Raw genomic sequence first — 22,042 nt, 5'->3', positions numbered from 1 at the left:
AAGAGCTGCAGACGAGCTCTCTGACTATCTCCCAAAGAGGGATTCTGTAATGTTTCCCAGACTCCTTTTCCCCACAAATATTCATCCATTCAGCAAAGGTTTACCAAGTCTTTACTAGGTGCCTGACCCGCAACTGGGTTACAGGGAGAAAAAGGCACAGTCTCTTCAAATCCTTACACAGCTCAGAGACGGAGACAACAAGTCAATCACTGATCACAGCAAAGATAGATACTGACAGCGATATCACCAGGTGTAACAAGGAATGGGACAGGAGAGCAGTCAGGACTTTAGTCCCCATACTAGCCAAGAGGAAAGAGGACTTTGCACCAAAGCTGGGGGGTGAGGGGTGCTGCTGGTTAAGGCTGTATCAAGGGATGTAGCTCTGCTGGCCTGGAAAGCAGAGTGGGAAAACAAAAGAACAGGATGCCAGAAAGGAAAAGGGGGCTGGGAGAAAAGTCAGAAAAATACCTGGTGGGGGTAGATTTCCCTAAAGCCAGCAACACCTCCCTCCGTGGTTTCAAAGTCAGGTTCTACACGTCAGAGTCCTTCCTATCAAACAGAACATGTTTGTCTTGTGTCTCACCTGGACATCTGGGCTGTGATTCAGCAGATCCAAGTACGGGGCGAGCGCGTAGGTGTCCGGCTCTGGAGAAAAGCATTTCCTCTGCCCATGCTTCATGTACACAGCTCTGGTGTTGACCGTGCACCAAGCCCACAGGAGGGCACTGTAGCTAAAAATGTTCTCAACAGCCTCAGAAAACAGAGGCTGCAGGGAAGAGAAAAAGTCTCTGGAGGAAGAAAAGAACCCCTGCACACGGGCTCTCTGCTCTTCAGCCTTTGCCTTCAAAGGTTCAGGAAACAGATTCACCACTTTTGGCTCCAAACATACGGGGCAGGTGTAGGCCTTTGGTAAAATGTCCAGGTAAGGCTTCCAGAGAGACTGGTCCCCAGCATGCTTTTCTGAAACTAAAAAGGTGCACAGAGCCAGAAGAGGAGATGGAGGAGGCTGGCACCTTTTAAAAAATACAAGCCAGATTAAAAGAATTACTTTGATTCAAAATATGGAATCAGCTAGAGACACAGGTATCCTAGTGGTTTGTTCTGCTCCCAGAGGGACTGTGGCCAAACTGCCAGCGCACGCCGAGCTTACTCCGTGCACCAGGAGAGGGTTTTGCTTCCTCAAGACTTTCCTCTCCAGAGCGCATCCCACCGTAAATGCCCTAAGCAAGTCACACTGATGAGTGACAAGAGCTGTCTCACTACCCCAAGTTCCAGCTTTGTTTGCAAGAGAATCCTTTTTGCAAGCAACCTCTTTGTTTCTGACTTGGTTCTCCAATTTTAAAGCTTCTGCTCCAAGTTCACTTATTTTGCTTGGATAAAGGTATCAAACTTGGTGGGGGCAAAAACTGGTGGAAAAGAACCTATACCTGCCCCACCCAATACAGTAACCACTGGGTACACGTAGTTATTTCAGTTTTAGTTATTCAAAATTAAGTAAAATTTAAAATTCAATTCCTCAGTCATGTAGGTCACTTTTCAAGTGTTCAACAGGCGTATGTGGTTAACGGCCACCACAGTGGACAGCACAGAGTGAAACATTTCTACTGCGAAAGTTCTACTGTGTGACACTAACCTAACAGAAAACTGAATCACCTCATTATATATTTGCTACAGTTCTAAAGTTTTAATTCCTAAATTTACCCACTCTATTAAAAATTACACACTGCGGTATTTTTATTTGTTATCAATAAAAAGATTTCATGTTGCAGTAATCTTTTAGAAAAGTTTTCATTAAACCTTCAAAGTCCAGGGACGCCTGGGTGGCTCAGTTGGTTAAGCAGCTGCCTTCGGCTCAGGTCATGATCCCAGCATCCTGGGATCGAGTCCCACATCGGGCCCCTTGCTCCACAGGGAGCCTGCTTCTCCCTCTGACTCTTCCTTCCACTCTGTCTGCCTGCGCTCGCTCTCACTTACTCTCTCTCTGACAAATAAATAAATAAAAATCTTTAAAAAAAAAAAAAAAAACCTTCAAAGTCCAGATTCCTATACTGTGAAAATAGCCTGCTCAAAATTTCAGAATGACATAGAAAATGTTAATACTAAGAGCATCGCTGCTTTTACTCAGGCCAATAAAGATACATTTGCCCTCATAAAAACGTGTCAAGGAGATTAAAAGTCCAGAACTTAGACTCTGAGAAGAAACAATACAATCTTACAACCCTCATAATTTAGAAACCCCTTCTGCTACGGACCCCATTCAAGCTGTCCTCAGCAAGTTCCGCAGAACAAAGACCCACTATAACAAAAGCCAGAAAATAGTTCTTCTATTCTGGCTTCCTTTCTTCTACACTAAACAAAACTACACTTTCGTAACCTCAACAGCTCTTCGTGGTGGAGGGAGAGTTCGAGCAGATACAGTAAGGGTGAAAAGAAGAGTATCGTGTGGAGCACAGGCTAGGAGGACTCGGGGCACTCAGAAGGACGGCCATCTATTCTCTCACTTTATCTTCATTTCCTAGTAAGTGATAGATGAGGATTCGAGCCCACATCCCAGGCAGCCTATTAAAACCCTTAAAAATGCAGCTTAAAATGAATTAAGAACACAACTTCGAGAACAGAGTAAACCTTCTGAATCACTTCAAACATGTATGAGGTATACAAAGGGGCTCATCCTAACACACTATGCCTTACTTAAAGGACTTTATCTGCCAATGCTGCAGACTTTACAAGACAAGCATGTGCACCAGACGAGCGTGTGTATGTTCACTTACTTAGCAATGTACGTCCCTAAGTAGCTTCTAATCACTGTGTCCGTGGTGAGCAGGCAACTCTCGGGCAACGAAATAATCATCTGTCCCTCCTTACCAAAAAGAAAGTAAAGTTTAGAACACCTGCACTTTGAGAAGGACCTGTGTCCTGCAGTCCACGATTATCTACTAAGAACCCAGGATAACCCGACCATAGACACCAAAGAGCCCACCAACCATCTGGCTCCCAAGCCCGAGTCGGCGGATGCAGGCAAGTCTGCTCCAACAGCGGGTACTACAACCCCAACAAGAATGAAGGGTTCATTATACGACTGACATCCACTAGCAGTCAGCCCTTCACCAGAAAGGAATGTGGAAACTCTCTTGACAGATCCTATCACTACTTCACTTTCTTATACCAGGAAACAGTGTTATAGGAAATAGGCAGAAACCACTCAAAGTAACTCCATCTGGTGAAATCCATGTGTCCAGTGACTGCTCCCAGCAAACGCCTACTCTTCATATGACCTGTGCCAAAACAGACTAAGAAAAGGGCAGCCCAGCCAGCACAAGGGTCTCATTTTACCACATGCAAAAGTAGAGTTTTCAGTTCCTCCCACTGAGATAGAAACACAAAGAAAAATTAAGATGTCAAGTCAAAGACACCAGAAACAAATAAAGCATTAAGAAGCCTAACGTTAATTAAGATCCCAGCTTCCATTGTAATTGGCATCTAAGTTGGTTAAATAATCTCAGCCAATAATCTTCTGGGTTCCATTTCTGGTTTCCTCATGTGTGAATCAAGATCAAGATGGACAATCACTACAGTCCCTTCCTGCTCCAACACTGCACAATTTTCTGATTTTAATAACCCACTTAATAAAATGTTCTATATCCTGACTACAGTAAACCTCTTGATTAACACTTACCAAACTGGATGCTTAAAATCTGTGCATTTCACCAGGCGTAAAATATGTACCAGTTTTCAAAAAGTTTAACCAAAGATCATATTGGAAAGATGTGAAGCAACTGCCAATTATCATTTCATTATCTAAACAAAGACTACCTACGTTTACTGCCATATACATGAGAAGTATATCTCCCCTCCCAAACAGAACACAATTATGTTTCCTCAAAAAATAAAAATACTGTACAATGTGACTGTACTTAATATTATTGAACTGTACACTCGAAAATGGCTAAGATAGTAAATTTCGTCATGTATGTTTTAAAATTATAAAGTTTTAGGGGTACGTGGCTGGCTCTGTCAGTTAAGTGGCGGCCCTCATGATTCCAGGGTCCCTGCTTAGCAGAGAGCCTGCTTTCCTCTCTCCCCCGGCTTGCCGCTCTGCTTAGTTGTGCTCTCTATATCCCTATCAAATTAATAAATAAAATCTTAAAAATAAATAAATAAATAAAGTTTTAGATTTAAAAAGTAGCCCAAGAGAAATGGAACATTTAAAAGTACCATTCTTTAGGCTAAATGTGTAAGTGATAGCTGGATTTCAAAGTTAAGGAACTTTTAAAGGGGCACCCGGGTGGCTCAGTGGGTTAAGCCTCTGCCTTCGGCTCAGGTCATGGTCCCAGGGTCCTGGGATCGAGCCCCGAATCGGGCTCTCTGCCCAGTAGGGAGCCTGCTTCCCCCTCTCTCTCTGCCTGCCTCTCTGCCTGCTTGTGATCTGCCTGTCAAATAAATAAATAAAATCTTTAAAAAAAAAAAAAGTTAAGGAACTAAAAATAAATTAAGGAATTCTAGCTTCACAGAAAATTTGCATTAGATATCCTTTAAATAGCATAGAAAGAACTAAAGTGGACCTTGGAGATCATCTATGTCATTTACCTCCTCATTTTCCAGGTTAGGAAACAAGCCAAGGGGGTCCCACCACCAGCTGAAGATAATCCTGGGACAGGCTCTGAGGCTCTGCCCACTGCTTACTCAGGCTTATGCTTATTCAGGCTTGTACTTGGCATACTAAGCACACCCTCTCAGATGAGAGCCGCTCCCTCCCTGGCTCTTTAAAATCTAGTCTGCTTTAGGGGCACCCGGGTGACTCAGTGGGTTAAAGCCTCTGCCTTCGGCTCAGGTCATGATCTCAGGGTCCTGGGATTGAGCCCCACAGCAGGCTCTCTGCTCAGCAGGGAGCCTGCTTCCCGCCCCCCTCTGCCTGCCTCTCTGCCTACTTGTGATCTCTGCCAAATAAATAAATAAATAAAATTTTTAAAAATATATATATAAAGTCTGCTTTACACAGTTTGCTGTGCAGAGGCAGCTAGTTGCCAATCCAACATGCCTTCTCTCCTGCCGTTAGTGCAATCCTATCGGGAGGTCACTGCACAAGGGACCTCTCTCACAGCCAGGGGACTGTACCCAGTCACTGGCAGATGTGACAGGACTGGAACTTTCTCAAAAGAAGGAAACCTGCCCTTCTTCACCCCTTGTTCCATCTTGCCGTTCAAGCTCCAGGAGCTACTCCCTGGACCTGAGTGAAAGGGACTCCCTTTAGAATGCGGACAGAGAGCTTGAAGGACTCTGGGCCTCCCACAGCCATGGGATCGCCACACCAGCCCAGGTCTGCCCATCCAGGCTTGTTTACTTGAGAACAAAATTAAGTTCCACTCTGTTACTTTGGGTTTGTCTCCTATGCAGCAAACTTAAAGCTAAATTATATTCAAACGTATCCTTGGGTAAAAAATGGCTGTGTATCTTAAATATTTTTAATTTACTTGATTTGAATTCACAAAAACAAAGTAGCAAAATCTACATTAGATTTCAAGGATTAGAGAAATTCTCACCTGTAGGGATGTTTTGCTCATCAGCCCTCTTCCTGTACCTAAGACACAAAGAAAAAAAAAAGGTAAAAATCCTACAATGTCCAAAAAAACAAAAAACTTATAATACCTTCAAGATCTTAAGGATATCATTTTAAATAAAACATGCAATTGAACAGGGGTGCCTCAGTGGCTCAGTCAGTTAAGCATCTGACTCTTGGTTTCAGCTCAGGTCATGATTTCATGGGATTGAGCCCCGCATCAGGCTCTGAGCTCAGTGGGGAGTCTGCTTAAAGATCCTCTCCCTCTACTCCCCCATCCTGCTCTGGCTCTCTCTCTCTCTCTCTCTTTTTCAAATAAGTAAATAAATCGTTTTTAAGATGCTACTGAACCTCAAAATTACACCAAGCTGAAGCTGGATCTCTCTCTCATCCTTTGACTCCCAGGGGAAAGAGATCAAGAAGCTGTTCCAGAAAATGTCCTGACCTCCTTTGGGGCTTATAACCCCTGAAGAGCAAAGAGTAAAGACCTAGAGATCATCAACTTTATACAGACCTGCTACCGGGAGTGTTACCCAGTAGGACTGGGTGTCCTTCAAGCTGGACCCTTTCCCCTGCGGCCAGCCCGCTGGGCTGGGGGCCTACTTCCAATGCCCACCCAACCTGAAAAGCTAAACCCTCAAACCACTTTTACCCACTACCGAACCCAGCTTTCCCAATGATGATCTTGAGGCCTCTTTGACTGGCTGACCAGTAAATCCACCCAGCTCCCGCAAAGCTGAGTGGACTACACCCTCCCCTCCCTGACCATGAAAACCATTGGACTCTCCTTGACTGGGTGAGCTCAACAGGGGAGATCCAAGACCACCTCCTCCCTGTGAGCCAAGGCCTCGGCCAGAGCAGTCACAGCACATAACTTCACCAGCTACACTGTCAACACCACTACTGCCCAGAAATTTACCCTTCTCAGCCCAAGGCTCCTTTCCTGTAACAGTCAGCAGCTCTTCTGGCAGGCCTAGGTACACTATGACCTATAATTATCATACGGGGTACAGAATATCCACTTTTTCAAATTCATAGTCCTTGATCTTTTTCTTTCTCTCTCAACTAGGAAGGAATATAATTCAGCAAAGGTCAAGCCCTGCAGGTCTACTGGGAGCTCCCAGTTCATGGAGGGAACTCCTGCCTTGATCCTGGCTCAGATGTCTGGCAAGTCTGATTTGATGAATCCTAACTCATCTACCCACCAAGACGCACACTATCTACTCGGACACCTGGTTTTGGTTTCAAAAACTTATTTAATTTCTTCCATGTGTGCCATAGCAGAGTTAATCATTCCTGTGGGCCAGAACCCTTCCTGGAACCGAGTTACTAATGGGAGGATTTTATTTCTATGGGGTCATTCTTTAAAAGACTCGTGTGCTAAATTAAGTGGAAATTTCTCTTCAAATACATGTATGAACAGAATGTGGCATATGGAATAAATCTGGAAGATACTTCACCTGTATTTCTACAATACAGCATCCAGTATCGGAAAACAAATCACAGTAACCTGCACTTACCAAGGCAAGGTAGGAAGTGGCCATTAGGATCCTATAAAAGGAATACTTATTATAGACTTTCCTGCACCCGAAAATTTCTACTATCATAAGTCCACCTCAGAGACCCAGATTTGGCCAGTTCTTTGGTGGCAAAAACGAATACTGGGGTCAATTCCCAAAGCATAAATCCTGCTTGCAACTTAGAAATCCTTCCTTGGCCCTCCACAAACTAAGATTAATTCCCCAGAATTTTGTACATTTTGAGAGACTCCCATAAACGTTCCCTCTTAATAGATTAAAGATAAAGGTATATAAAGCATTTTGGGAAAATATGTTGAAATCCCAACCCACAATGTGATGACATTAGGAGGTAGGGACGTTTGATAAATGTTTAGGTCATAAAGACAGAGCCTCATGAATGGGATTTAGTGCCTACTACAGCAGTAAGAGACCAGAAAGCTTGTCCAGCTCCCAGCTCTGTGTCACGTGAGGACCCAACTTGAAGATGGTAATTTGCAAATCTGTAATCAGTCCTCACTAGACCCTGAACTTGCCCATAACTTGATCTTAGCCTTCCCAGCCCCCAACTGTGAGGAAGGAATTGGTCATCACCCAGTCTATGGTAATTTGTTATAGCAGCCAAAACTGAGTAGGACAGAAGGTTCCCTGACCCCAGAACTGGAACTAGTGGGCTAGGATCATTACCAAACCATTGTACTTTAGCTGCTCTGTGACCATGAATCTGGAGGTGGGCCTGGAAAGAGTTGCACCATTAAAAATGGTTAAGTCTTCATTGCTCCAAATTATAGATAGATTATTTCTTTTTAGGCATTCCACTTAGACATATGCCAGTCCCTGCTTGATAAGTTTAATCCTATCCTTCTTAAGTCAAAGTGACTCCTGAGGCATAGATCAGCCAAAGGCATAAGTCCACTCCTGACACTATTTTCTCTAGACCACCTTGTGAAGAACACCATCCAGTAAAATCTAACAGTGTGGCTTTTCCTGTTTTTGTGCTTCTTGACACATAAAAACAGAAAGTTAAACATTCTGTTAGAGGCTGACAAAAATAGTTTACCATTTTAAATAGGAGCAGCCCTAACACGTAATGGCTCGAAGCAAGCGTTTTAGGCCAAAGTCATCATAATGCATACGGAACAACTTTAGACACATCACCTCATTCAACCACAGCCACACAGTGATAAATCGTTTATCCTGACAATGTATAAGGAAGTTAACCTGCTCAAAGCTAAATTACCTAATGGGTATTTAATCATATCAGTCTTGAAAAGGAGCAGAGAGGTGTACAATTTAATCTTCTGTAAAAGATCCGCACCTGCCCTGTGCTGTAAAACTTCAAGGCCCTGACTGCACAACTGTGTCTATGGTACAGCAGACCCGGAATCCCTTTGAAGGCCCTCCCCATGGTAACATCCTCAAGCCCACATATGGACAGAACTGGGTGGTACTGAATGCAGGCACACACCCAGAGAATGTTCCCGAAGAAAATACTAACCTACACTCCAATGATAAGCTCCTCAATTCCAGAAAATTATTTTAATCTACCTCTGCTTAGGTGACTGTTGAACTAAGGCCACACAAAAGGCTCCTCTTCTAACACCTGGGGAGCACACCCACAAACCGGCAAAGGGAGTAGTATCTGCTCAGGCCTCCCTAAGGACATCTGTCCTCCAGCTACACCAGCAGAGAAAAGCACCTCCTTATTTTGGAAAACAACTGTGACTCACCTGAGTTATGGGATAATCCCATCAGCCTGCCCGGCTTGAAAATCCCAAGAAATCACTATGAGTTTGATGATAAGGGTGTCACATTACAGAAGTGTCTTCCCTATGAAGACTCAATGAAGACATTTCCCCCAGGTCTAAGCTCCAGAAGTTCCCAATTCTGTTAAGTAAACAACTTAGTTTTGTTTACAGAATACAAAGACTCAGGTAACTGATCATATAAATGGACTCGCTATTAGAAAGATTAAGTTATAATTTGTGGCTGATCTCTGACAAGTATGCAGGATCTTAGAATCACGGCTTTTATGTATTATTCTTATCCCTGCCTTCCTCTTATTTTCCTATTCTCATTTCCCTTTTTTTTAATTTTTAATATTATTTTGCCATTTTGGAATTTCTCCCCAAAAGCCATTCAATTTATTTTTTGAACAAAGTAATGTGTAAATCAATATTATAGCTACAAAGGAGGAAGTCTGACACACAACAGGAGATGTGCTCCCAGAGAGAATACCGCCCATCTTCAAGAACTAACCCTGCTTTCCCATCACCTGAGCCCACATGTCTCTCACGTGAGCAAAGTCCTGAGAATTGATGCCAGACCTTACCTGGAAAACAAGCAGGTATTAAGTTTGTATCTTCAAACTTCCTGCCTTTCAGCCACTTCTTAAACTCTATGAATTCAGGCTTGCAGCTCTCATTCACTAATCAAGAGAAGAAAGAAAAAAATGGTATTAAAATCACTACATAATCAGAGCACCATTTATAAAAAGTACTGTCTCAGGGGCACATGGGTGGCTCAGTCAGTTAAGCATCTGACTCTTGATTTCAGCTCAGGTCAAGATCTCAGGGTCGTGAGATCAAGACCCACATCATGCTCCATGCTCGGCATGAAGCCTGCTGAAGATTCTCTCCCCACTCCCTCTGCTCCTCCCTATACCCCACTTATGCTACTTCAAAAAAATAAATAATGAATAAATAAAAAGTAACTGTCTCAGACAGATGGTCATATCTTAAAAGAGAATAAGTAACACCTAAATAATGTAAACTAAAAGTGAAAAACCATGCAATCATCTCAAAGAAGCAGAAAAAGCATCTGATAAAATCTAATATTCATGTCTGATCAATAATGCCAACAAGCAAGGAAAGAAAAGAATTTCCTCAACCTGATAATGACCATCTAACAAAAAATCTACAGCTGACATAAGGATGAAAAATTGAGTGCATTCCCCCTAAGATCAGAAACAAGCGAAGGAACAAGACGCTTCCAGTCACCATTGTACTAGTGGTTCTAGCCAGTATAAATGAAAGAAAAATAAATAAAAGGCATCAATTACGGATTGAATTTTGTATCCTCAAAATTCTATGCTGAAGTCCTTCAGTACTTCAAAATATGACTTTAGAGATATAGTGTCTTTATAAGAGAAATCAAGTTAAAATGTAGTCATTAGGGTTGCCCCTATTCCAATATGACTAGTGTCATTATAAAAAGGAAAAGTTTGGACACAGGCACGCAAAGAGGGAAGATGATAGAAGAAACCCGGGGAAGACATTGTCTACAAGCCAAGGAGAGAAGCCTGGAACAGATGCTTCCCTCACAGCCCTGCAAAGAAACCAATCCTGCTGACACCTTAATTTTGGACTTCTAGCCTTCAGAACTGTGAGATAGGGAAATATACAGCTATAAAGGCTAATATGAAAAAAGAAGACCCAATTTAAAAAACAGGCAAAGAAAAAAAATTAAATTAAATTAAAAATAAAAATAATAAAAAACAGGCAAAGGACTTGAAGAAACATTTCTCCAATGATGGTATACAAATGGTGAATAAGTATATTAAAAAAGTTCAACATCATTAATCACTTGGGAAACGCAAATCAAACCTACAATGTGTGTCACCCCATCTCCATTAGGATGGCTACCACCACAAAAAAACAGAAAAAGTGCCAGCAAAGATGTGGAAAACCTGGAACTCTTGAGCACTGCTGGTGAGAATGTAAAATGGTCTAACTGCTATGGTGACTGCTCAAAAAATTAACAGAAGTGACCCAGCACCCAATTCTGGATATAGATCCAAAATAGAAAGCAGGATCTCGAAGAGAAATCTGCCCATGTTCATAGCAGCATTATTCAAAAATAGCCAAGAGGTGGGAAAAAACAACAAATATCTATCAACAGATAGATGGATAAAGAAAATGTGGCATATATACAATGGAATATTATTCAGCCTTAAAAAGGAAGGAAATTCTGACACATGCTACAACATAGATGAATCTTGAGGGCACTACATTACATGAAATAAGCCGGTCACAAAAAGACAAATACTGTATGATTCCACATACATAAGCTATCTAGAAGAAGTTCACTGAAACAAAAGGTAGAGTGGTAGCTGCTAGGGGCCAGGGAAAAGAAGGGAATGAGGAGTTACTATTATATGGACATACAATCCCAGTTCTGCAAGATGAAAAGAGTTCTGGAGAAAGCTAGACAACAATGTGGATGTACTTTACACTACTGGACTACACTTAAAAATAATTAAAACAGTAAATTTTACAGTATGTGTATTTTACCACAATTAAAATAAAAAATTTTTTAAAAGATCTCAAGTCAGGGCAGGCGCCTGGGTGGCTCAGTGGGTTAAAGCCTCAGCCTTCGGCTTAGGTCATGATCCCAGGGTCATGGGATGGAGCCCTACATCAGGCTCCCTGCTCAGCGGGAAGCCTGCTTGTCACTTTCGCACTCCCCCTGCTATGTTCCCTCTCTCGCTGTGTCCCTCTGTCAAAAAAATTTTAAAAATCTTAAAAAAAAAAAAAAAAAGAACAGACATTTTTCCAAAGAAGGCACACAGATGGCCAACAGACATATGAAAAGATCCTCAACATCAGTCATCATCAAGGAAATGCAAATCAAAACCACAATGAGCGGGGCGCCTGGGTGGCTCAGTGGATTAAAGCTGTTGCCTTGGGCTCAGGTCATGATCTCAGGGTCCTGGGATGGAGCCCCGCATCGGGCTCTCTGCTCAGCAGGGAGCCTGCTTCCCTCTCTGTCTCTGCCTGCCTCTCTGCCTACTTGGGATCTCTCTCTCTGTCAAATAAAATAAATATAATCTTTAAAAAAAAAAAAAAAAAAAACCACAATGAGCTATTACCACACCTATGAGAATGGCTAATATCAAAAACACAAGAAACAACAAGTGTTGGAGAGGATGTGGAGAAAAAGGAACGCCTGCACACTGTTGGCAGGAATGCAAACTGGTACAGCCACTGCGGAAAACAGTTACGGAGCTTCCTCAAAACATTAAAAATAGAATTATCATATCATCCAGTAATTCCACTACTGGGTATTTATCCAAAGAATACAAATACACAGGGCGCCTGGCTGAATCACTCTTTGGGTGTCTGCCTTCAGCTCAAGTCATGATCCCAGGGTCTTGGGATTGAGCCCTGCATTGGGCTCCCTGCTTGGCGGGGAGCCTGCTTCTCCATCTCCCACTCCCCCTGCCTGTGTTCCCACTCTCACTGTCTCTGTCAAATAAATAAATAATAAATAAAGATATGTACACCCCTGTGTTTACTGCAGCATCATTTACAATAGCCAAGATATGAACGCTCCCCAAGTGTTCGAGAGATGAATGGAAGATTACTCAGCCAAAAAAAGAATGAAATCCTGCCATTTACAACATAGGGATGGATCCAGAGGGCATAATACTAAGTGAAATAAGTCAGTAAGAGAAAGACAAACACCCTATGGATATAGATCCAAAATAGAAAGCAGGATCTCACTCCTATGTGGAATTTAAGAAACAAATGAACAAAGTAAAAAAATAAAACACAAACCCTCAGGGGCGCCTGGGTGGCTCAGCGGGTTAAAGCCTCCTCCCTCTCTCTGCCTGCCTCTCTGCCTACTTGTGATCTCTGTCTGTCAAATAAATAAATAAAATCAAAAAAAAAAACCAAAAACCTCAAATTCAGAGAGCAAACCATGGTTGCCAGAGATGAACTGGGTGAGGGGATGGGTGAAAGAGGGGACGGGGAAGACCAGCACGCTTATCCTGATGAGCACTGAGTAAGGTACAGAATGTTCAATCGCTCTATTGTACACTTGAAACTAGTATAATACTGTACATTAATTATACTGGAATTTTAAAAATTAAATGTCATAAAATAAATAAATAAGTAAAAATTAGCATTTTCAGCTCAAAAAATAAAAGAAAGAATGCAAAAAAATATATAGACAAGAATTTATACTAAGATAGTATAAATCGAAAACCAATGCGCAAAAATCAATAGCCACGACAAGTACAAACAAGAGCCAGTAAGAAGATGTAATGGAAAGTAATGCCTTACTTACCATAACCACAAAACAAAATTTTAAAAAGGAAAAAAATAAAAAATAAATAAAAAGAAAAAGGAAAAGGAAAAAAAAAGGAAGAAAAAACCAGCTAATAAAAAACATGGGCAAAAGATGGAACTCTCGGGCGCCTGGGTGGCTCAGTGGGTTAAGCCGCTGCCTTCGGCTCAGGTCATGATCTCAGGGTCCTGGGATCGAGTCCCGCATCGGGCTCTCTGCTCAGCAGGGAGCCTGCTTCCTCCTCTCTCTCTGCCTGCCTCTCTGCCTACTTGTGATCTTTCTCTGTCAAATAAATAAATAAAATCTTTAAAAAAAAAAAAAAAAAAAAGATGGAACTCTCATGAACTGTTGAAAGAAATGTGAAGTTATACAACCACTCTGAAAAACAGTTGCGTAGTTTCTTTAAAAGATACACCTACACCCACCATACAATCCAGTCTTTCTAGTCCTAGGGATTTACCCAAGAGAAAAGAAGTCATGCATCCATGCAAGGACTTGTATGCAAATATTCATAACAGCTAAAAATAAAAACAAGCCAAATGTCCATCAACAGAATAAACAACTCATGGAATATATTCAGCAATTAAAAAACAAGGAGCTATTGATACACATAATTATCTTAAAGTAACTATGCTAAGTAAAAGAAGCCAAATACTGTGTTATTAAATCATTTGATATACTATATGATCATATAAACTATTTATCATATAAAGTATAAAATGCAAATAAACTGATAGTGACAGAAAGCAGATCAGTTGTGGCCTGGAAGGGTGGGGTAAGAGCTAAAGAGGGGCAAAAGGAAAGGATTACAAGGGGAAACAAGGAAACTTCTGGAGATGGAGGGATATGTTCATTATCTTGATTGTGGTGATAGTTTCCTATGTGAACATACATGTCAAAATCTATCAAATTATACACCTTAATATTGACATTCATTGTATGTCAAATTATACCTCAATAAAACATTTTTAAAAACAAGATTTAAGGGGTGCCTGGGTGGCTCAGTGGATTAAGCCGCTGCCTTCGGCTCAGGTCATGATCTCTGGGTCCCAAGATGGAGCCCCGCATCGGGCTCTCTGCTCAACAGGGAGCCTGCTTCCTTCTCTCTCTCTGCCTGACTCTGCCTACTTATGACCTCTCCTTCTCTGTCAAATAAACAAAATCTTTAAAAAAAAAATTATTTAAAAAAATCCAAGATATGGGGCGCCTGGGTGGCTCAGTGGGTTAAGCCTCTGCCTTCGGTTCAGGTCATGATCCCAGGGGCCTGGGATCGAGTCCCGCATTGGGCTCTCTGCTCAGCAGGGAGCCTGCTTCTCCTCATCTCTCTCTCAGTCTGTCTCTCTGCCTATTTGTGATCTCTCTCTCTGTCAAATAAATAAATAAAATCTTTAAAAAAATAAAAATAAAAAATAAAAAAAATTTAAAAATCCAAGATAAAAGCTTTCCAAAATACCCTACCATAAACTAGAGAACAGATCTTACAGTAACAGCATTTAATCAGTGACTGTGCAATTAGCAACTACGATAGACACAGCACTATGTTAACCACAGTAGGGAATGTTCAACATGTTCTTCAAATACAAAAGCTGACAACTTAGTTGGGAAATAAGACTTCGATAGAAAACAACTAAAAAACCATAGGTCCTTAAGCGTCATAAGAAAGGGTGATGTCAGTGAAAACTGAAAATGACATTACCAAAAATGTAAGATCTCACCTCAGTCTTAAAACTTGGAGAAAAACTGAGTAAGCAGGGAGAAGGAAAACAGGTGCTCTAGACTAAAGGATTCTGAGAAACGGCACGGCAGAGGTCGACAGGTGTGCGTCATACCCGGGAGAGGTATGGAGAGAACATACTTCTGGTACAAGAGGGCCAGGAGGGAGCCCACAGAGACCAGGCAAAAGGGAATGAATATCCCTGGAGGCTTTAACCCAAAAAAGGCACCATATGAGTAGTTCCTTAGAAAGTGAGATTCAAGCAATAAATGGATACCAGCAAGGAAGAAAAACAAGGGTGTAAGTAAACCAGCAAAGAGCCACCTCAATTCATCTTCCAGTAGTGAAAGAGAGAGGGAGAAGTTAACCTAAGAAAAACTAGATGATATTTAGTAGGATCTTGGTCACAGAAAGCAAAGAAGGAAATAGTAAAAAGACTCCTTCAGATAGTGCTGACAGGCTTGGGGTCAACTAGGAGTTTTACTAATTTTTCTGATAGGCCTGGAGTCAGGAGGATTTTTATTAATTTTTATTAAAAATAACTGCATTTATATAGTACTTTCCAGCTTGCCAAGCACTTCCACATGCAATGTCTTGTTCACACTCCGTTACACTGAATCTGAAATGATGAATTTATACCCAAACACTGATATTCTACAGACAGCTGGAGGTCAGAAGAAAGGTCAGGACTAGAAATAGAAACCTGAGAGTCATCCGTAGAGAAGACACAGTTGAAAGCAATGAGAAACATATTCACAGTCCCACTAGGGACTGTACATAATTAAAAGTACATAATGGCACTATTAAAAAGACTATTCTCTAAGAAATATTCTCTTTGAACATTGCCCATGTGCCTTTGAGAAAAGCTATGTGTATCTGTCAACACCACTCAACCTTCTTTGCACCACTGGCACCAAAAGATCAAAACGGTACCTCCTCTTGATACAGAACTTCTGAAGAGTTTCTGTCTTCTGATCCGGCTTGTTCTTCCTCTTCCCCTCTTCATCCTAAAATTGCAATTTCTGTTCAGTTGTCCAATCTAAAGCAAAAGCATCTTCTTTGCCTTCCTTTCCAATTGTATGACAAACACTCTTCTTTGTACCTACAAGGATTTAAATACACAAACTTACATTATTTGGTAAACCATTTCTCTAAAAAGTGTTTTAGTACAAAAACATTTATACTGTCAGCTAAATCATGATTCTTTGTGCAGTAAGGGAATGCCTATTATATCAGTCCTTCCAAAACGGTTTTATCTTGAGGTCCTACTAAATGCTGATTAATCATAGTAATCCTGGAAACTGATTTCACAACTGCATGCTTTGGTGACGTACACACCTCCATTCTAACCAATATCTACTGAGCACCAACCCAACACACTTTTAAAAAAAACAGTAGCCATGAAGCCCTCATCAGCCAGTAAGTCTTGGGGGGGGGGAAATCTTCTTTAAAAAAAAAAAAATTCCTCTATTAATATGAAGGAAATAATGATTTGTTCTTAGAATCAGGACACTGAAATCAATATAAGTAAAGGGGGGTTGCAACAGATTGGGGAGGGAATGGGGGCCATGAAAAGCAGACAGAACAAAGGAATGATCATAAAATCTAAAATTACTATTGTAGTTTTCACATGCTACGTCTTTAGAAGCATAAAAAATTAAATACATTAACCACACCAGAATGATAGTGGCGTGGAGTATGACGCAACCATTAATAGGAAAAAGGGATGTGCTCAAGTGTCCGAATGTTCAAGATACAGTAAATGGAAAATAAAGCTGCAGAACATTTAAAGATCCCTTTCGTTTGCTTTTGACACATTCAGTATGTTCATAAAACAAGAGAAGTTAAGGAAGGATATTCAAAAACGAGCCTGAGGAGGCAGCTTTTACTATTACTTTTGTATCCTCCCATTCTGTGACTCACCCCTACATGAGCACATAAATCACACAACACGAATATTACTTGTGGGCGTATGTGTGCATTTTAACCACACAACTGGTTGCAAAGTCTACTTCTACTAATACCGGACAGAAAAGAGTAACGGGCCCCATGGAAGCCGCCGTGGAAGGCTCCCTGATCTACCCAAGGGCTCGAGCTGGGTCCCGGAGCTAACACGGGCTCGTCCCCTCCGGTGTCCAGAGCCTCGCCAGTACGGGGACGCCCGGCGACAGCACGGCTAACCCCCCGGCCTCGCTCCCACCAGCCTTGGACTCGCACTTGAGGCTGAGCCTCCGGCCCTGGAGGGACCAACTCCCGGCCGCAGGCTCCTGAGCATCCCCCAGCGCATCTCAACCGCGGCTTCTGGGGCGACATCCGCTGAAGGCCGTGCAGAAGACCGGGGCTGGGCGGGAGGAGGCGGGGATTACTGCAGCGCGCAGCTGAACGCCAGGCCCGGGGGGCGTCTGCGAGCTGAGCTGCTCTTTGCACAACAAACAATGAAAACAGAAGGAAAGCGCCAGCACCACCCGCGTCCCCCAGCTTCCGTCACCCCGCAAGTCCTTCCGGCTCACCTCGCGGAGAGGCGGCGGGCCCAGCGCGTGCAGAAACCCAAAGAGGACCCCAGATGAACTCGAGTTAAAGAGCGGGCGCAAGCACAGGTGGTAGACGCCAAGCGCAGGGACGCCCGCCTGCAGCCTTCACCAACCCAAGTCCTCAGTTTCCACCCGGAAGTCACGCCACGCTGTGCCGCCACCCCCGGGCGTGCGTCTGCGCCTGCACCTGCGCCTGCGGCTGCGCCTGCGGCTGCGGCTAGTTTCCCGGAAGCGCTGCGGCCGCCCCGCCCAGCTGGAGTCTGGAGTATATAAACCCCGGGGCACACCAGCAGGGCACGCCGGCGGGGAGAGTGCGCTCTGTAACCTCCGCCTGCGCAGTCTTTTTTTTTTTTTTTTTTTTTAAATAAAGATTTTATTTATTTATTTGACAGAGAGAGATCACAGTAGGCAGAGAGGCAGGCAGAGAGAGAGAGGAGGAAGCAGGCTTCCCGCCGAGCAGGGAGCCCGAGGCGGGACTCGATCCCAGGACCCTGAGATCATGACCTGAGCCGAAGGCAGCGGCTTAACTCACTGAGCCACCCAGGTGCGCCTGCGCAGTCTTATTTTTAGAAGAGGAGAGGGTCCTCCTGGGCGTGCAGCCTCACAAGGCCGGGCCGGTAAAGCAATCGGCTCCCCTCTTTGTCCCTCGGTACTTCGACCTCCGCCTCGCGCTGGGGCTTTTGCCTCCGCCCCGCCCCATCCTCGGTCCTGGCGTCGCCCCACGTGAGTTACAGCCTCGTTACCCCAGTCCCAGCCTTAAAGAGTTCCTGGGTATGGAGCTCAGTTTCTGCCCACCGCCTCCGCACTGTGCTTAATGACTTGCTTCCCAGGAGTACAGTGTGAAGAGGGAAGAAAGTTAACTCCAGTGGAGAAACCTGGCAGATAGTGCCTTGGTCAGGTGATGAGAATTAACGGGGATAAATCATGTTGAAAGCGTGCTCCCCAAATATAGGAAGGGTACTTCACCTCTATGGCATTCCTCCCCAAAACCCATATCCCCAGTTCTTCTTGAGAAAAATATCAGACAAACCCAAAAACGCCCAACCACGTACTTTGACACAATCATGAAAAACAAGCAAACACAGAAGCTCATAAACAAAAAATACAAAAACAAAAAACTAAGGAGACAAGACAGTTACACGTAATGGTGACAGTTACACGTAATGGTGGTATTCTGGAGAGCGTCCTGGAATAGAAGAAAGATTTTAGAGGGAAAGCTAGTAAAATCCAAATATAGCACGCAACTTTGTTAATACTACTATTGAATGTTGCTTTTTTACTTGTGACAAATAATGGATGTTAATTATAAGGCGAATTTGATGAGGAATTCTCTACTACATATGCAACTTTTCAACAAATATATTCTAAAATTAAGTTTATTGAAAAATGGGATAGGGACCAGCTGAATGGCTCAGTTAACCATCTGACGCTTGATTTCAGCTCCCGTCATGACATCAGGGTTGTGAGATGGAACCCTACATTGGGCTCTTGCTGAGCAGGGAGCCTGCTTAAGATTCTCTCTCTCCTCCCTCTGCCCACCCCGCACCGCTAAAGCACATGCTCTCTCTTTAAAAAAAAAAAAAAAAAAAACTAAGGAAAGAAAGAAAAATGAAGGGGGAACTGGAAATAGTTAGCTCCAGATTTGGACCTATGAGTCAATGCTGTCATCAAGGATCAAGGCTCTAAATTTCCTCAATGCCATTCTTGGGAAGTTAGCTACTCGCCTATTAGTTTGTTTCTTCATAGTGTCAAGACAAGTTGCTGCAGCTCCAAACATCACATCCTCGAACAAATGAATTCACGACAGGATTAAAAAGATCCAAAGAGACACTATTCCCTTTTATGGGGGAGGAAAATAATGCATATTCCCATTTTCTAGATAGGAATTGGCAAAAATTCTCTCCTTGAGGAAACTCTAGCCAGACTCTTCTGAGCCTTCCTCTGAACTAGACCTTGGTCATGACCTATAAAATCTACAAAGGCAGTACATTGATTTCATCCCCTCCCCCCACACACACACATTAAAATTATATTTTTAAAAAGCAAACACTAACAGTTTCTGAGAGCTCAAAGCTGCAACCCTAAGATGACCCTAGCCCTCTTTAACTTACTCAAGGCTGCCAAAAAGAATTTACTATTTGTTTTGGCCAACAACTGATAATAAGCCCTTCACCACCATTTGTTAGAGCATTTACTTAAAAGGATTTACAATCTGACTACAACTCAGTAGTGTTTTCTCAAGGACTTAAAAGCCATTCCTTTGAAATATCATCATCAGAAAAGATAGGGCCTCTGTCTCCCAGTCTCTGCATAGCCTACACAGCTGGCTTAAGGACATTTGCACTGACCCACTATAATTTTTCATTTCTCCGACTCTACTCAAGCCCCTCCATTTCCTATCCCTACTCCCTTGTTCTCTTTTTTTTTAAAGATTTTATTTATTTATTTGACAGACAGAGATCACAAGTAGGCAGAGAGGCAGGCAGGGAGAGAGGAGGAAGCAGGCTTCCTGCTGAGCAGAGAGCCTGATGTGGGACTCGATCCCAGGACCCTGAGATCATGACCTGAGTCAAAGGCAGCGGCTTAACCCACTGAGTCACCCAGGCGCCCCTTGTTCTCTCTTTAAAACACTCAGCCACCTCTGTACAAATCCAGGTTGAGTTCAGTTCATGCTGGAACCACTTCCCTATTTCAGTAGTATATTACTGATGAACTCTGTCCTTACCACCTCAAATAGTATCCAGTGTTATTTATCTTTAACAAAATTAATTGCTGAGAATTACATATCTACTATGCATCTCAGCTACAGTTTGATTCTGCACATCAAAACAATGCTCTACCCTTTTAAGAAGGCTTGTTGAACATCCTAAACAAGCAAAATATGTAAGAAGAAAAGCCGGTGCCAAGTGGAGTTCTATGAGTGTAAATGATCACAGGCAAGAGAAGAGCCTGAGAGCTTAACTTGTCATTTAACAGTACTGTTTTCCTACATCTTTTATGTTAACAGATACCAAAGAATTGGGTACTCTTAAGCAAATAAAATGGCTGCTTTCAGGGCACCTGGGTGGCTCAGTGGGTTAAGCTGCTGCCTTCGGCTCAGGTCATGATCTCAGGGTCCTGGGATCGAGTCCCGCATTGGGTCCCTGCTCAGCAGGGAGCCTGCTTCCCTCTCTCTCTCTCTCTCTGCCTGCCTTTCTGTCTACTGTGATCTCTCTGTCAAATAAATAAATAAAATCTTTAAAAAAAAAAAAAAAAAAGGCTGCTTTCAACCAGTGGATGGTAAAGATGTGTTTATTCCACAAGTTAAAAGATGTAATAAACATTCCTTCTCCATATAGCAGCCAGGATAATCTCAGAGTTGACTCACAACTAAGCAGTATCTTCCAAGCTAGCTCATACTACAGAGATCTGGGGCCTTCGACTTCACTCTTTTGTTTCATTTCTCAAGTTGTTCAGAAGTCAGACAAGGTGCTATGTATGGAAGTTGGTAGGGGCTTCACAAGCACACCGCAAGGGCCAAGACCCAAATTTGACAGGGAGGAAAAAAATTAAAAGTTATCTGCTTAATTCACTGGCTTTAAATTAGCATGCTTTTCCAAAAAAAAAAAGTTTCAGAATGTTCCCCATGCTTAAATCTGTCCTTTCCTTTGTGATTCTTCTCATGTTCTTATGCTTACAAAGTCCTTTTCCCACAAATTTTAGTTATATTTTCTTTTACCTGTTTTATGGTTTCATTTATGTAACTGTAAATTTTCTCATCTTAGAAATTAACTGAGGACATTATGCAAATCACTCCCTTTCCCCACTACCATTTTTGCAATAATTTTTTGTTAATCCCATAATTGTTAATACCACTTTCATCATATGCTAAATTTTTACTTCTCCATGATATTTTATGTATTGCATTTTCTTGAGTGTCCTGCCTCATTGACCTGTAAAGTCTTGTGGGATCAGTACTAAAAGGATAAACAAATCAGGTAGAAGATATAATTCACGGCCCTTTAGGAATTTGCCTTTTGAAACAGCAGGCCCTCGCCGTGCCCAGTTTCCTGCATACCATATGCTATCTGTGAATGGCTCTCTTAGTGAATTTAATTCCTTCTAACACTGGCTCAACCCAGCTATAGAAGAAAGCAGCACGTAATGTGGAGAGAGGCCAGCAAATGACCCACCAAGTACACACTTAGATAAAAGAAAATCCAAAACAAAGATCTTAGTTATCCCAAGTTAAAAAAAAAAAAAAATCCCCAAAGGTTACACTGCACAATGCCATTTATGTAACATTTTTAAAACAATTTTTAAAATGAGGAACAGGGGCACCTGACTGGCTCAGTTGATAGGGCGTGTAACTCTCGATCTCAGGGTTGTGAGTTCAAGCCCCACATTGGGCACAGAGCTTACTTTAAAATAAATAAGTAAATAAAAATTTGGGGCGCCTGGGTGGCTCAGTGGGTTAAAGCCTCTGCCTTCGGCTCAGGTCATGATCTCAGGGTCCTGGGATCAAGCCCTGAATCAGGCTCTCTGCTCAGCAGGGAGCCTGCTTTTTCCTCTCTCACTCTCTCTCTCTCTGCCTGCCTCTCTGCCTACTTGTGATCTCTGTCAAATAAATAAATAAAATCTTGAAAAAAATAAAATAAGGAACAGATTACTG

At 42.5% G+C, this 22,042-nt stretch overlaps 1 protein-coding gene across 5 annotated transcripts in view; it reads right to left on the bottom strand.

Annotated features, from left to right (window-relative positions):
- SETD4 (SET domain containing 4) overlaps positions 1-17,618 on the bottom strand; it is a 65,084-nt gene extending 47,466 nt beyond the window's left edge. For 2 of the 5 annotated variants that reach the window (XR_200163.3, XM_004762128.3), the window contains exons 1-6: positions 17,371-17,617; positions 15,794-15,962; positions 9,407-9,502; positions 5,541-5,578; positions 2,772-2,860; positions 584-1,013 (exon numbers count right to left, since the gene is read on the bottom strand). Coding sequence is in view for 4 of the 5 variants with exons in the window: in XM_004762128.3 (XP_004762185.1) it covers positions 584-1,013; positions 2,772-2,860; positions 5,541-5,578; positions 9,407-9,502; positions 15,794-15,866 (726 nt within the window). In the remaining variant the exon portion in view is untranslated. Of the gene's footprint in view, positions 1-583; positions 1,014-2,771; positions 2,861-5,540; positions 5,579-7,077; positions 7,109-9,406; positions 9,503-15,793; positions 15,963-17,370 lie in introns of those variants that run through there. The other 3 variants (XM_004762130.3, XM_045084529.1, XM_045084530.1) reach the window with 3 other exon arrangements.
- Positions 17,619-22,042: the final 4,424 nt, after the last annotated feature.

This window comes from Mustela putorius, unplaced genomic scaffold (genome assembly GCF_011764305.1).
Source record: "Mustela putorius furo isolate JIRA1106 unplaced genomic scaffold, ASM1176430v1.1 tig00000765_pilon_pilon_pilon, whole genome shotgun sequence".
Lineage (NCBI taxonomy): Eukaryota > Metazoa > Chordata > Mammalia > Carnivora > Mustelidae > Mustela > Mustela putorius.
Note: the sequence above shows the minus strand (reverse complement) of the source record. Positions and strands in the feature narration are given on the sequence as shown.